At 39.1% G+C, this 17,187-nt stretch overlaps 1 protein-coding gene across 1 annotated transcript in view; it reads right to left on the bottom strand.

The window, feature by feature from the left end:
- Positions 1-17,187, bottom strand: part of dnah7 (dynein, axonemal, heavy chain 7) — a 69,665-nt gene that overhangs the window by 46,634 nt on the left and 5,844 nt on the right. The window contains exons 12-22 of the mRNA XM_041056353.1: positions 16,855-17,079; positions 16,518-16,664; positions 15,881-16,060; positions 14,283-14,423; positions 13,789-14,156; positions 12,305-12,491; positions 5,448-5,641; positions 3,522-3,720; positions 3,251-3,391; positions 1,802-2,014; positions 1,544-1,653 (exon numbers count right to left, since the gene is read on the bottom strand). Of these exons, the coding sequence (XP_040912287.1) occupies positions 1,544-1,653; positions 1,802-2,014; positions 3,251-3,391; positions 3,522-3,720; positions 5,448-5,641; positions 12,305-12,491; positions 13,789-14,156; positions 14,283-14,423; positions 15,881-16,060; positions 16,518-16,664; positions 16,855-17,079 (2,105 nt within the window). The remainder of the gene's footprint in view (positions 1-1,543; positions 1,654-1,801; positions 2,015-3,250; positions 3,392-3,521; positions 3,721-5,447; positions 5,642-12,304; positions 12,492-13,788; positions 14,157-14,282; positions 14,424-15,880; positions 16,061-16,517; positions 16,665-16,854; positions 17,080-17,187) is intronic.

The raw sequence follows: 17,187 nt of genomic DNA, 5'->3' as shown, positions 1-17,187 counted from the left end.
GAGCTTACAAAATGTCAGTGATTTTCCCCATTGTATTGACTATATCTTTATATCTCTATATCTTTATCAACATTTAGTTAAATGCTGAAGTGTCTGAGAGCCTCACTGCAGGGATGCTTTTTGAAGCTGGACTGTAAAGGTGGCAGTTTTTGAGTACCAGACTCTCTGACACATCAAACCCTTCTTCTTTTTCGTTATACTGTAATGTGGGAAGTTTCTGCACTGCAGCACAGGAACTCGCCATTAATTTAGAAGTGAATTGAGAAAATGATTGTTGTTAAGATTTTCTCACGTTTGAAGCCATAACTATACACACACACATGCACAGATAGGCAGTGCATTCAAACAATGACTGATTAGTATCAAGGAGCCCAAAGTGAGCCAAGAAAATATTCCCCACACCATCACACCACCTCCACCACCAGCCAGAGTGTTGACACAAGGCAGGTTGGGTCCATGGATTCATGCTGTTGGCACCAAATCCTGACTCTACCATCTGCAGCCTCAGCAGAAATCCTGATTCATCAAACCAGGCTACGTTTTTCTGGTCTTCAACCGTCCAGTTTGGAGCCTGTGCCCACTGCAGCCTCAGATTTCTGTTCTGGGCTGACAGGAGTGGAACCCGACGTGTTCGATGTGTTGTGCATTCAGAGATGGTTTTCTGCTCAGCACAGTTGTAAAAAGTGGTTATCTGAGTTAATGTAGCCTTTCTGTGTGCTCCAACCAGTCTGGCTATTCTCCTATGACCTCTTGCATCAGCAAGTCGTTTCAGTCCACAGAACTGCTGCTCACTGGATGCTTTTCATTTTTTGTACCATTCTGACTAAACTCTAGAGGCTCTTTTGCGTGAATATCCCAGGAGATCAGCAGTTTCTGAAATACTCAGCCAGCCTGTCTGGCACTAACAATCATGCCACAGTCAAAGTCACAGAGATGAGACCTCTTCATTCTGATGTTTGATGTGAACATTAACCGAAGCTCTTGACCTGCATCTGAATGTTTTTATGCATTGCAGTGCTGCCACATGATGATGGCTGACGGGATAACTGCATTGAACAGGTGTTCTTAATAAAGCGCTTGATTTGCTGTGTGATATAAAAAATTTGTGTGTTCAACAATGTACATACATTTAGATACATAATGTTGCCATTGTCTCATGGGAATAGCAGCCAGCCAAGTTCTAGTCTAACAAACGTGGACAACTGCCCTGGTATCTGGGGAGCACTGTGCTCAAACAAGCAGTTTGATAAACATTTTTTCCAGGTAGACACTAACTGATAACTCTCAGTAGCTCAGCAACAAAATGCTATAGCTTAAAGATGAGACCAATAAGTGATTATGTGTTTAAAATGGGGACAAGAATGAAGAAAGAATTTATGTAGACAGGGTAATGAGGTAGGTGACAGATTAATAGTGTAGGGATATATGCAGCTTTGTGGAGTCATTATACAGACAAGACTTTTGGCTGCAGGAATTTCCACCAAATAAATTTCAGAAAAAAGTAGACAGCTAACTGATGAGGGTGGTTGAGTTGCAGCTTTACCGGTAGCAGCGGTCGGTGAGAGGGGTTATAACCAGACGTGGTGTGTTGCCAAGGTACTCATAACCATAAGGCAAACCGGCATTGATCATCTTTGTCTGGAGGTGGTTTTCCTGCACAAGGTGTGATGGAGAATTTGGACGTCAGTCAGAGTATTTATCATGAATGGAAATAAATCATTTAAACAACACCTTTAGTTATCACTGTGGTCCTAATGGCTCCCTAAAGACCTGCACCAATTCCCCTACCCCTTACACCTACCACCCAGTAGTAGCGCAGCTGGCTAAGCCACTCAAAGTCATTCTCGTCACTTATTCCCTTTTGCACCAGCGCAGCAAGCACATCCCTGGCATGGACGTCCAGCACAACAAGGGCTCCAAGGGTCACTCGGTTTTGCTTGGACAGCTTGCCACGTACAAGTGCCACAATGTCGTCAATCTGTCTATTGTTCTGTTCCAGGTAGGCATTTAGGGCCTGAGGGAGAGAGGCATCATTAAACAGAAGGCAGAGCATGCTGGAGTTTATCAAGACAGAGAGAGGATGCTAACAAGACCCCATCTATAAACTGAAGGTCACAAGCTTGATCCCTGCAACAACAACTCCAGTTCATCACTGTTGAGATGTCCACGAGAAATACACCACACTTTTCCTTATTTTGTAAGTGTTATTTCTGACTGGGCCTTTCCTTCACCCTGTGAAGTGAAACAAACTCTTGTCTCTTGAGGTGTACTAAAAGAAAACATATATAACCTGTGATAGCTTATATATTAGGCTTTCCTGTACACCTTTATAAAAGAGCATTATGCCACATCTGGTTGTGACAGCAAACCTCTGCTGGCTGTCAACAAAACAAGACAGGTCAGCTCATAAGCTCCTCATTTGATGTGACAGATCTAATTCAGTTTGTAATTCTCAGTCACACCAGCTGTTCAACTCATATTTACCAGTGTTGATGTGTTTAAAGCCGAGGAGCTTGGAGATAGTGCCACCGGATAAGTCGTTACTGTAAGTAACAAATCCATCGACAGGTATCTGTTCGTTTGTCCAAGAGAAATCAGACTTTGTTGACCCGATTCTGGGAACCTTTTGTTTAGAGTGTTTCTCATTCTCTAAGATTGTATACTGCACAGTGCACGTTGCCATGGTTACAACTTTGATACAGACATCATGCAATGTCAGAGCATGCTGTAAATGATGTAGATACCAGCTGTTACCATAGTTACAACTTAGATACAGACAACTTCAGAAAATCCTGATAATGTGTTTCAACAAAGCATGCTGTCCCGCGTGTGTCTTAACAGTATAAAGTATATGGCTTAAATTTGTCTAAAAAAATATTAAGTCTGTTGCACAACAAAAACACAGTGTAACCTGGATTTGAAGGACTTGAACTAAAATTTGTTGAATTTGATGAGCTATCTTTCTATCCAGATGGTTAGAAAAGACTTCAAGGTTTCTTGAAATACCTTCAAAACAGCAGTAGGTGTTGTTAAAGACAGTCAGGGATTTATCTTTCATAAAAACAGATGCTTAACTCTGAGTGGAATACATGAGAGACACAAACTGGAGCTTGTGATATGAAAAATCCAAGCCAACAAAATAAAACTTATACAATGAAAAAGGATCTTATATTAACACTATATATGTAAACTGTAATTCAAAATACACACATAAAATGCATGCAAACAAATACAGTAAAGAGTAGATCACCTTCTGTCCTGAACTGATGGCTTCATGGATATCCTTTGTCCAGTAGACCTGTGAGACACACAGCACAGTCTGGCCTGGCCAAGCACGCACCCAGTTGATCCTCAGTTCATTGGGGTACGCCTCAATTGCCTCACCAATAACCTACAACAGAGGAACAGAGGCTTTAGCTCTCAGGTTTCTGTATCATGGAGGATATTAGAAAGGATACAGGGAGAGGCATTGAATGTGCAGGCTCAGATCTGGTGGCATGTATTTGTTTGGTCGAGTACACCTTATGCAGCGAGGCAATCATGCCATTCTCTAGCTCCAGAAGCCACTTTTCCACCTGGCCCCTGGCTTTGGAGGTGGAAATGATATCCAGCAGCTGCACCACTTCACCCTCACTGCTCTTCATGTGAGTGATGTCCAGCACATCAGTGAACACCACACTAGCAATGCCTTCAAAGCACTTCTTCAGATGGGGCTGCACCCTGGAGGAGAGGAAGGCAAGAAAATGGAATCACTTAGGTATTATCTAATAACTATAGTATATCTGATCTAATCTGAAGCAGTAAGTGATATCTAGTAGATATTTTATGGGCTCATGAATATGAATAATTATGCTAAAACTGTAACACAAATCTATTTCCATTTAAACCAATGCAGCTATCTACACTGCCCACATAACTGCCCAAGTTTATGTCCAGCTTATGTCTTTTTCTATAAAAAAGACATTGTGGGGTGGATGCTGTTATTCCCACACCCCTACCAAACTGAGAGAGAAAGTGGAATGAATGGACTAGGAGTAATACAAAAACTGCACAAATTATTACCTGGACTGCGTTATCTCTACAATTAAAAACTAATAATTAAGGGGGTGAGGGTGATTTATTAGTCCACGTTTATACTGAGTGTGCATGCTGTTTGTCACAGGTAATGATTTTAAAATTTGCATTAATTATATATATATATATATATACACGATAATTACCCATGAACATAGTTGCATTCCACTTGAACACCAGCTGCTAATTTTCATCTATCAGAAGTTAGGTTTAGTGAGTAACAGCTACTTAAATGCAATATTTGCTCACATTGTTCTTATTGTTACTGGCTTTTCTTGACTGTCATACAGTAAACAGTAAAGTCTCTCCTCTTTTCTGTACTACTTCACCTCTCTATGTTTCTGTTGCTGCACTTGGTATGAAAATCATAGGCATATCGCCTCAGTCTCAGAGAAAATAGGAAATTGGAGCAAGTGTTCTGATGCTAAAATATTAAAACGTAGGCATCTGGTTAAAAATGGGATACCTCCCCTTCTCTGTATCCCTGAAACAAAAGCAAGCTATTCTGTAAGTCTAGCGATGCATTCCGGGGGAGAAAAAAAAAAAACCTTCCCCAACATTACACCGCCTTCCATAGTCCAAAAAGCCCAGCCCAGTCCCTGGTGCAGAAATCCAGTCTTTACAGAAGAGCTGATGATTGTCTGGTTGTCTGTGTACTGATGTGATGGGAATTCCCAGCAGTCAGAGAGAGAATTCAGTCAAGTCACATCAGTTTTATTTATATAGCGCCAAATCATAACAGAAGTTATCTCAGGGCACTTTTCATATAGAGCAGGTCCAGACCATGCTCTTTATATTATAGGGATATTAAGGATAGTGGAGTGAAAACAAAAGGAGAAATAGAAAGCAGGAAGAGCATAAGAGGCTAGAAAGATATTATGTCTGGATTCACATTCATTATTAACTAAACGCCCTGGGTGAAACAAGACAACGGTTGTTGTCAGTGAGGACTTGGCTTCTACGGGAAAACTGTGAAGGTAAAAGCAGGCATTGTGCCCACAAAAAGACAAGGAGCTGTTATAATTCAAATCTTATTGTTGGCTGAACATTTTCTAGCCCTAACATCAGTTCCTCAAAGACTCTTTAAATTTGTGTTCTACTTCATTCTCTTGATTTGCTCCTTTCACATGCTGAATCTGTTATGAGTCTTTCACCATTTTCTTCGCAACATACTGTTGTACAGAAGCTGGTTTAAGTTTATTTATCAGTGTCTACACACAGTACACACTAGTTCTGACTAGAAATTGAGTAAATTGAAAATATTAATCAATCAGTCATTTAAAACTCTCTCAGAGTGGGCTACAAGTGGGTTCAAGTGTTTTTCTTAGGCTAACCCTTGGTTAGTCATAGAGGGCAAAATGAGGCTTGTTTACCTTGTAGGGTCTTTAGTCTCAGAGAGGATTTCCAGCAGCTCTTCATTGGACAGGAAGAAGAACCGAGGAAAATAGAGCCGCTTCTTCTCCAGGTAGTTATTAAGACCTTTGAGGATCCTCTCCAGAAGCTCATTGGACGTTTTCAGCCTCTCCAGCATCTTTTCGATGGCTATCACTGCCAACACATGCTTGTCCTAACACAGACAGGACAAAACCGTGTTTAAAGCAAATAATCACTTTGGTCGTACTTTTACTTTACTTCAGAAATAGTTTCTACGGTCAAAAACCAACATGGTTCATTTTATTGTCATGACCAACTCCTAACAGCACATAGTTAGGATAGACATGTAAGACATTAAAAGCACACAACTGGGCATGTTTTGACCCCTTTTGTCAGTTTCAGGTCCATTTCAAGTTCCTAGCTTCAGGCCTCTAGTTTAATCATGGTAAATTGGTACTAAGAGCTAATAACTACTCATTGCGAGTTTCTCGCAGTTGCTAATGAAATATCTCTTTCCTTGGTGTCTTTGGATTGTAAATCTTTTTCCAATGGAGCAACCAAGGCTGCTGTCTCTACAAAAAAGCAGCAATTCTTTTGCATTCGCTCCAAAAATTTTAATTCTAAGATGTAAACAAATTTTAAAAGAATCCGTACAGTTTGAGGTTATCAAGGAATCATACGAGAGGAAGACTGTTTGTTGTATTCATACTTTCCTAGCAGTGCAGTGTTGTCACTGGTGCCTTGAAGGTAACACTAGAAAACTGCAATATCCTCCTTTAGCAAACATACACTCTCTGTTCCACTTGTCACACAGCGCCCTAGAAAAATCTGTGATGGGACAGTAATAGAGATTTCACCTGAGGCCTGTCTAGCACCTATGAAATATTTCAGCTCTGATATCATCTCATCTGTACACTAATTCAATATCCTCTGGAACTGTCAGCCTCAGGAAGTGCCTAAATAAAAAGTCTATCTAATCTTCAAGGTTGGACAGTGAATGCCTGAACCTGCTCATATGAAAACGCTGGCGATCCTGAAATGAAAAGCACAGCCTGATATCATCCTCTGAAAGGAATGAAACAAACTGCAGAAGGAAGCAAAATGCAGAGCTACTGTGGAGCAACATAAGAACAGTGCTTTCTGATTTCTGTCTTTTATTGCTGATGCTCCTCACAGTAATAAAAAACAGAGGTGTCGAAGATCTTTGTTCTGTTGCTCTGCAGCTTTTTAATTATCATTAGCACACCCTGCCAATAAACTTCCAAGTTATTTACAATTTAAGTCAACCCCCCTTTCTGAATAATACTTGTCAACATGATTTCTAGTTTTTGCAAAGGGAAACAGTGTGAACTGTAAGAGAAACAGCTGGTACAGTTGAATAGCCTACAAAATTACTGATGTACTTTCATCTCTGATGAATGACCAATTTGCCTTGAGCCTGTTTTGCTGTGTATCTATAGACAACTGTCCAAGAGTTTTCACATCCCCTAAATGCAACATGTAATATTCAGACAAAACCATCTGCATATAAACATGTCTTTACAAAATACTGAGATTCTAAGAATAGAGATTTAATGTTTGGCAGTGTGTCTAATGGAAATACAGTAATGGATGCTCTGGAAAAATCTACAATCAATGTTGTAGGAAAAGAAACAACAAAAGAGGATAAACAGTATTGCATTGCTTTGTCCTGGTACAGTTTCTGCTTCATAACAGGGTCACTGTCCATTAAAAGGAGGTGAAGCCACTGAAAGACGCTTTCAATCTCTTTGAGCTCTGTTCAAAAGGATGTTGTGGAATTGCGAAGGCTGTATAGAATGAGAAATTATCTTCTCTCATGATTACTATTGATTTCTTATGATGACTGAAGTGGAGGCAGGGGCTTTTGTCTCATTCCAAAATGACTTTTTTCCCTGTAGCCTCACCATATAATATAAGTAATAAACAAATGTTAAGATTTAAGTAACTGACCCTCATTTTAAAGGCTAAATCAAACGAACAAGGTCATTAGCCAAGCCAAAGGATAAGATACACAGACTAAATGCCTGATTTGATTGTGTTTCAATGGGCCACACACTGGCTAAGGGCATCTGACTGATGAACAGTTATTCTAGCTTTTCGTAGATTTTTTTCATATATTTCACCCAACCTGTGATTTTAGCACAGTCTTTAAGAGGACAATACAATAAGAGGGTTATTGTTGTATTCAGTCTGCCAGCGGAGAGCTAGTCATGAGCACACTGAAGGGATAGCAATGTTCTAATGCATGTATTATGTGTCATAATGTACTTTTTATCAAGACACAGATGGTTTCAACGAGGGACACAAACGATCCACAGCTGATATAGAGGGACTGTTATCTGTGTAGGGAAAGAAACATAACCTAAAGAAAGTATTTTTCTTTGTCGCAACTGACACACACCACTTGTCTACAACATACAATGTCTTGTGCGTTCGAGGCACATTCTGCAGATTATTAAATCTCCAAAAGTGTGAGTGTACTATTCTTTTACTGACTATGATTATGTTATTACTGGGTGAATTCATGAGTCCATTAGTGACCAATGTGTCAGTCATCCTCTCCATGAGCTCAAGAGGGTCAACTGTTTCTCCCTTCGTGAGCTCATTAGAGGGGGTAAGGGTGTGATGTGATGCATAGTTAAAAGGGAGCAGGTTTCACTGAAATAAGTCTTTTAGATTGATTTGACCCTGTTATATCTGCAAATGTGAATGCAATAGTAAATAAATGACACATTAAAGCAGATAGCATATGAAAAAAAAAAGGGGGGGTGGGGGTTGTTGAAGTTGAGATGCCCTAAGATGCTGGAAGATCAGTGGATCTTGAGCAGCTCCCAGTGGTTAATCTGACGACAACAACTTGGGGAAAAAAAATATCACATCCTTGTGTGATTTTTGGGTTGGAGAGCCTGTAGCCTGCCTTTTTGATTACACTCTACGGTGGTATTATAGAGTTGAGATGATTCCAATTTCATGCACTGCTGACCAATGCCATGGACGAGGTGAAGGAAAGTGTTATTTGTCAGATTTTGATGTGCCTATGCAGGGGGGTGTTTTTCCTATTACTGGCCTACATGGTATGGTAAACTAGAATAATTAGTTTTAAATAGCGCAAGAAATTGATTACTTCAGAAAAAGAGAATGATGCAAATCATAATTTTACTTTCCACAATTATTCATCTTTAACTATATTTAGTATTTCCCATCATTATTTAAAATATAGATAAAATGTGCAAAATTAGTATCAAGTTTGTTTCTACAATTATTTAACTGGAGCTGAGAATTAACACTGTTGCAATGTCCTGGGGAGCAAGTAGATTTGGTATTCCCACTATTATCATTTGAGATAAATGGTAAAAAGTTGTAGTCAGTTTTCTAGTTTCCGAATTTTGTTTATATTCCCCACATTATATTTTGTAGTCATATTCATCATGTATTTATTGATTGATTTAATGATACAGACTTCACTACTGACAAACCAACTTTTTAATGAAGTGTTATCCCAACTCCGGAGATGCCTTCAAATTCACTGATGTGACAATGAAGCTTTAAAGCAACATGTTTTGATGATTTGATTCCTCTCAAAGAGACTTTAAATTGTTCTTCTGAGGTTTCAAGAGATTGACAGTAAACAACACAGCTAAAGTCAAGCACAGAAAAAAACCTTCATCAAATAAAAACAAAAGTTTACTTTATCACTGTGAATTATTTCTCCTCAGGTAATTGTCAAGTTATGGGATGCATGTTTTCATCCAGTACCAGAATAATGGATATGTATTTTTATGAATTTCAAACTGTTGTACCCAAATGACCAGGCTAGAGTGGAGACTGGAACAATCACTGGGGGGGGGGGGAAATGCATTATATATTATATTTCTTCAAGCAGCACTTGTGTTCACTGCTGAGTCAGATGACAAACACAAGGTCAATGAGCCTACCAGTGACTGTTTCAGTAGAGCCCCAGTTATGTTTTAGGACATTCTCTGGATGGTGGAAGTTAGCTTTGGCTCTCAGTTTCTGGCTCTTAAATTCATAAATGTTAACGTGCTGTGCCGCTAATTGAGCTGATATGTCTCACTACACACACTAAAAAACTGAGGTCAGCTAAATAGTGCTATATATTACAACAAGTGTGTAGTCTTTCTTGTAGAGTAGCTACTTTACCACTGAGTTCAGGAATCTCCTAATGTCTAACTGTAGTTTGGTAAATGAAAACACTAAGGAATTTAACATTTGGACCAGACTTAATGTGTAGCTATAGGTGTTTTGCCAAGAGGGAGGCAACACGTTCCAACTTACCTGGAAGAATTAGCTAATTGTTTGCAATTTAAATTAAAACATAATTCTTGGAGACTATTACGAGAAACATAGAATTCTTCTCCAACCAGCAGGAATCTCTAAGGTGGTGACCAGGATGAGAACCTTTGTACACTGTCATTACAGGCTACTTCAGTGTTTTGAAACAGTAAGCAGTAGTTAGAAATAAAACAGGTGCCTGCTTATTACTTTGGAAACATGCATGAGTATCTCCAGTGCCCCAAAACCACATAACTGACTTACTAAGGAAGAAAATGCCATCATCAAATAGCTTATTTACTTTCAGATTAAATTCAAACAGCAGGTAACAATGAAAAATCATTTCTGACTGTCAAAGCCAATTAAGGTAACTGAGCAGCTGTGTGGAGGCTTACCAGTTTAACAAAATACAAATATTCAGCAGTAACCTTATACACATAAGGAAAATGCTTAATCATATCGGTGCACATCAGTATCAACTAAACTGCATACACTATAAAAGTGGTCTTAGATTAAATAAAATAAATAGTTACTGAAATGTGACACAATCGGCCATTAAATTATACAGTATATAGTCACTCACTGTGTAGTTTATCTGTAGGTTTAATTGAACATTTCTGTCTAACACTGGCATAATGTGTGGAGATGATTTCCCAGTGTACAAAGTACAGAGCATACACTGAGTTAACTTCACTGAACTTAACAAAAGCTTGGTAAGCTTGAAAAACAAGGCCATATTTTTCTGAAACACATGAGCACACATGCAAGTGTAACACATACTGTACACAACATTTGTGCCAACATGCTCTCTAACTGTGCACACAACTCACATTAGACTAGACAGTATGCATGCGCATCTCTGTGTGTAGGCTCCCTGTCCCTTGGTGACCTCATTTTCTTTGTGCCTCAGTACAGCCCTGCCCCTTCCAGACAAAATCCATAATTTCTATTTGATGGTGCAGTCAGCCTGGGCTTTCTGGAGGACACTGCCTGAAATTGATGTGTCTCATTTCAGGTCTACTGAGGACGCCAATTACCCTTTGGAAACTCTTTGAGGATGCTGGTGCAACACTCGCTTTCTGTCCTCGTTCTGTTGTTTTTGCCTTGCTCTCTATCCTTTTCCTGCTGATTCCCTCCTCTCTCTGCACTGTCTTCCCTACCTAGCTCTGTTTAAATATTCTTTTCTGTCTCTACTACATATTTCTGTCCTTCTCCTTTTATTCTGTAGTCACTCTCACCCTTTGCTGTCACTCTCACTCTTGTGAATCACTCTTGTGATTGTGAGTTTGTCTGTTTGCTCCACCTGGTCAGGTTTATGCTGTCATTCAAGTCAGAGCTGCGCAATGATAAGTTTGGTCTGATTATAGCAGACAACCTCATATTCTTATGAGTAAACTGCCAGGTAATATACACCAGGCCTGAGCTGTGTATGTCACAGTTGAATTTAGATATGTATTTGCAGTTCAGGCCACAGGACTGTGCTACAAGTTATGAGAAAAAAGAGAGAGAAACAAGATTCATTTTCAGACTTATTTGCTGCCTCTGAACATTAATTAATTAATTAGCTTTCTGCTGACATAACCAGCAAACATTTATAGCTTGCAGCAAGTCGCTTTTTCTAACTATTGGCTCTGTTTTCTTGTTCTCTTTATCACTGAATGTGTGGTGCCGTTTCAGAGGATCATTGTCGCTCCAATTAAATAGAAATTCTTAAAACACTACAACTATTCTGCAGGAAATTGGTCTGTACGGTCAATACATCAGTTGGATGGTTGTATGCGTTCTTGTTCGACCAAGATTTAATTGGCTGACACTTTGATTTTCTCTTTTTCTTGGGAAGTATGTCACTGTGTGCTCCTCTAACTATCCATTCTGTTAAACCAATTTGCATTGAGTTGGTGAACTAAAAGATCATGTACCTCATTTAGATTTAGATCTTATAGTTTGTGTTTAACTGCCGAGGGTATTTATTTTTTTCATGATGAGAACTCCTGGCTAAAATGCTAAGGACATATAGAGAAAATAAAAACAGGCATAGATTCACCCAAGATATGGGTATTTTTTTTCTCTGATCATTAGCTTTTAGTTTAGCAACATTTTTCTTGGTAAAGGCCAATTTTAGTGTTCTGACCTACTATTGGCTAGCCTTTAGAGCCTAGTGATTTCAATACAACCTCACAGACTCCGTTAAAATGTATTTAATTCTAAACCTATTGCCATTCATGCTAGTTTTAATCTTATGTGTTTTATGTACTATAGTTCTCCTAACAGCTGTGACTGTCGTCTTGTCAGTAAGGATATACAGCCCTCTTATCTTGGCAATATGTGCCCTGGAAAATATGTCCTCCTCCTAAGTCCTCCTTCTGGTAGTGAAAGTCAACTGATCCACCCAAGAAAAAGCTAATCTTTTTGCTCATACACGTCCACAGAGAGTTCTTGGTATTGAAGATTGTGTCCCTAATCATTACTGCCTGCTGTAATAATAAAATCTTCTCAAAACAAAACCAAACACAAGAAACCTAAATGAAATCATACAACTGACCAGGGAAACTTGTTTCATGGTGTCCCTCCAGGTTTTGTCAACAGCTGTGAAACGGCGTCCCTCTTGAGGCATCTGAGTCATGATGTCTGGAGAGCTGAATACGGGCTCAAGGTAAAGCCAAATGGACTGCACCTTTAACCATTCATCCAGAATCTCTTGGAGGAGCAGCAACTTTCCCTCCCACTCTCTAGAAGAGAAAATGACACTTAACATACATATCTGCTGTTTAAAAACTCAGGTAACTGATAAGCAACTAAAAATAACTAGACTTACTGATCTTTCAATTCATCAGAATCATTCTGTCTTTTTTGTGGAAGAACAAGAACCTTCCAATTATTATCACTTCATAGAAGCCAAAGGCATTGGTACAAGCAGTTGAAAAGGCAGATGGGATTGGTTCAAAAAAGCACCTTGTGCAGAATACTGACAAACTGATTTCTTTATCCTCACTGTGGTAACATCCTCTCCAACCCACCAAGCAAGATAATGGCATTATAAAAGTTTTTATGTGATATAACAAAAAAAAGTTCATTAAAAACTTAGCATTACAGTAACTGTTTTAGCATTCTGCCAAATAAAGCACAATACATTTTTAAAAAGCTGCAGGGAATCTTGTGTCAAACTGTGCCTGGCAGCAACATAATATTGCAACAATCTCACAAATTACAGAGGATGAGGAATTTGTATTATTTGCTGAACTCAGAGGGAGATAAGAAGTGAAGAGTAATGAATGAATTATACAGAATGTTCATTTGACACAATTGTTTTCTAAGTTTCACAGAAAATATTCTAAGTACAACTTCGAGACAGACAAAACAATTCAGAAAGCGGTATTGTTAATTCACTACTCTATAAATTTCAATCCTCCACCTAAGACGCCACTGGAGAAAGACTGTCACTCACCTCTGCAGAGTGGGACAGAATATTGAAGGTATAGGTATATGTTTAGCAATATCTAAATCAATAAGATTCAGATTTATCCAATTAAAACTTTAACAGACATTTTAATACTCCCTCCAAACTTTAGAAAAAAAAAAAAGATTGAAGGTTCTGTGATCTCTGGTGACCTGGTTGTGGGTGAGTAGCTGCTTTGATCTACATGCTGTGGCATTTGTCCAGCAGTTAGTTTCTGTCTTTTTGAACAGAAATGATTAACTCAATATCAGGTCTCTGTTTATTTGCTACAGTTTGCTGGTTGTACAGGGCTGCACAGTTATTGCAAAATAAATAAATAAATAAAATAAAATCGATTTGAATCGATTGGCTGAGAAATTATGGAACAAGTTAACATCAGAGGTTAGGGGCACAGATGTCTTTTATTTGCTATGTAATTTCTATGTAGCCTGGTAGCAAGCAATGCATAGACTGGCCTATGTACGGATTGTAGCTCAACAGCCCTTTGTACTTAGTTCACAACATCAGTGACCTGCTTTTACAGACAAGCTAAGTAAAATAATTCTCAAGCAAATCTTCTTATTTCTTACCGTATCTCCACCTCAAACGGCTTAATGAAGGGTGATCCCCTCATAGTTTGTGTCTTAACAATATGATCGTCCAACAGCATCTGGACTTCATCCACAGATGATAGGATGGAGGTGCCCGTCTCTCGGTAGGCCAGGAGACTGAACTCCATGTCACCCCACTCACTGGCCATTTTCTCCATGGCCTTCTCCAAAGAGTGCTCCTTGCTGGATGCTTCACTGATGCCTTCAAAGCTGCTCAGGTGCTGTTCGAGGTGCATGGATAGGAAGTGAGACACACAGGCCTGGTCATCAGTTGGCCGCAGGGAGATGCCAGCCATCTCAGACATGGCGTCCCAGTGACGGTCACGCAGGCCAGGGTTGCACAATACCTATGAAGAAAGCAAAAATAGTTCAAAGATTTCTAATAGAAAGAAATTTCAGTTTAAAGTATGATTTCTTAAAATCAAAGTTATTTTGATTTCTGCAGATGATAAATTATTCTGTTAGGGCCCTACCTGCACCATAGGTATGTGCTCCTTGAAGTCTTCCACCTTAGCCTTCATAGTGGTGGCTATGCTCAGGGCTTTGGGAACGTCAGCGAAGCCTTTCTCCAGTTTGTATAAAGTGCGCCAGTAGTTGCCAACATCCCCTTCTACCTACATGAGACAGACAGACACTGTTAACTACTGTAATTTTTATTCTCTTGCTCAATCTGTTTCATTCACTTTTAACTGATTTCCACCTTCTATTTTTGTATTATTTCTATCATTTCATCTTGCTCTTTTTAAAAATCCTAAATCCTACTTATATCCTACTTATATGTTTTTATATCACTTTGTGCCTTTTTATGTCTTGTCTTAACGCCTTTTTATGTCTTATATAGCTCTTTGAATTGCCTTGTTGTTCTTGAAAGGTTTGTTCTTGAAACCTGTCTTGTTTTGTGGTTGTTATGCTATGAGAAGACGAAATGGCTGCCATCAAAAATGTCTTGCTTTATCATATTGATATACTCAGAAACAAGGCAAAAGCAAGCAGAAAAGACATGCATAAATATGTGTGCAGACATTTGAGTGTGTGTGAGAGAAGCAGCACAGAATCCTGTGGTGTTATTGTTAATGAAACCTGAATATCTTTTTTATACATTAACATTTTAAAGGAAGAGGGAGAGAGCTTTCAAAGAATACAGCATTTCAAACTAATCATTATCTTCATATTCCACATCACAACTTACTGACTTACATCTATGGGAACACACATCCACCATTAATACCAATGGAAGGTGGTTTTTACTGCAGAACAGTTTCACCCACCCCCTCCTTACACACATTGGCAGTGCTCAGTCACTCCTTGGTTGGAGGACCTATCATTTACGGAGCAGATGAGCTCCATTAACATCACGGCCTGACCCCTTCTAACAATCATAGCCTTGTGGAAATAAACCAATACAACTTAAAAAAAAAATGTGTTCTCTTCTCTGAACAGTGTGACAAGTGGAGGGAAGCAGCCTTTTCACACTCAGTTATACTTTTACACTTATACTCACACACAGTCTTCTTCATGATCTGCCTCAGAAGAGCAAACTAGGGTTCCAGGCTTTTACAGTGCTTCATTATTCTACTCCTACAGCGTTATTGCTAACAACTTTCACATTCAAATTACAGTTCATTAGCAGCCTAATTAAACAAATTTTGTACACAGTAAAAAACTTTCCCATGAAAATTTATAGTACTTCTGTAATCTGTCAGGTCTTCTGAATGAATGGCCATGAAAATAAATCTAAAGTTATCAGTTACACCCAGTTCCTTACTGACAGTCTCTGCATTCCATGAACATACTGTTCAACTCGCTTAACAAACTAAAGAGTGACTTTACACAACAAACAAAATCAAACTTTAAATGGCTTCTATAACTTCTCCAACATCCACACCTACACATAAGTAATTGAAACTTCAGGAAGGTACATTCACTGAAGCTTTAATGAAGAGAGCTGTCACTGTCAAGGAGCTTCGTGTTCATGTAGTGAAAGTCAGAACTTTGCTGACCTTCATCCCCGTCACCTAAATGCTCCAGATTGTTGTGCACTGAATATAAAATCATTTCCCAGTGCTCGTACCTTGTCTGGGTTCACACCAGAGAGTGGCCCGTGGAGCCACTGCTCGTACTGGTTTAGGAAACCAGTGGCTGTCTCATAGAGGCGAAGGAAAGGTGTGAGCTTGTCCTGGATCTTCTTACGCAGTGGATACTGGGAAACAGACCAGCCGTAGGCCTCCTCCTCTAGATTAAAATCATTAATCTTTCCAGAGTGGTAGGAAAGAAGAGACAGACATATGAGTAAATGAGTTTCATTTTATGGATGACAAAAACCTGATAAAGCCCATGACAGTGCCTGTGACTGAGTTATTACTATAGCAAATGCTGCCCTCTAGAGGTTAAATATTTAAAAGCACATACTGTTAATCAAAGCAATAATAACACTGTACAATGATCATGAAAATCAAAAATTATACTCAGCTTTGAATCACAGCATACGAGAAGATCTTATAAACTAAGACACTTTATGCTATGATATGTTTTATGACATATTATGGTTTGGGAATCAGTATAACTACATTCCTTCTGCATGAGTGAACTCCAATACTGGCCTACTGTCTCTCTCCATAGCTTTTTTTTTTAATGCCTGAGTCATTGCTGCTGATTAATGGTTGACTTACATCTTTTCTTTAGTCCTATATTTTTGAGCAATGATGTACCTTTTCCGTGGCTAACTCCAGTTTAGCATTAAGGGCCTGGGCTTTCTTCAAGTACTTGCTGAGATCCGTCAGGTCGCCGAAGGTGTTAAACTCCTCCACCTGTACGCTATAGCTCTCCAGTTCCTCCACAAAGCACTCACGGCGCAACTACAATGAGTGCACATACAGAAACACAAACTTTGTTTTCTAGCAATTAATATATAGTTTTTATTTCACCTTAAAATTTGCTTCTTAATTGGACAATTTGAGTACAAAAACATCCAGATTACATTCAACAGTGATCAATTAACGATAATAGACTGATAGATAGATTGACAGATAAAGTAGAGACACAGACCTTGAGGCCACCCTGATATTGCTCAGTCTTTTCAGTAATGATCTGCTGGTGTTCTTTAAAGATGGATGGCATGCGCTTAAGCCATTGGATGGTCTGTGTGTTGAGCTTCATGTGCAGTGGTGAGAGGGTGGCAAAATCCATCAGACAACACAGCTGTGTGGTGGACTCTGCCAATCTTTGCTCCAGCGCAGGCATCTCTGTGCTCTTCACCTTATTCATGTAGGCCTAGATGGGGGCATAGGACAACAACACAAACTCGTGTGGTGTTTCATTTATACGGAAAAATTAATTTACAATAAAAAACAAAGTGTGAAATGAAAGAAATGAAAGTCG

The sequence above is a fragment of the Toxotes jaculatrix genome, chromosome 15, assembly GCF_017976425.1.
Source record: "Toxotes jaculatrix isolate fToxJac2 chromosome 15, fToxJac2.pri, whole genome shotgun sequence".
Lineage (NCBI taxonomy): Eukaryota > Metazoa > Chordata > Actinopteri > Toxotidae > Toxotes > Toxotes jaculatrix.
This window is presented reverse-complemented; position numbering and strand designations above follow the sequence as displayed.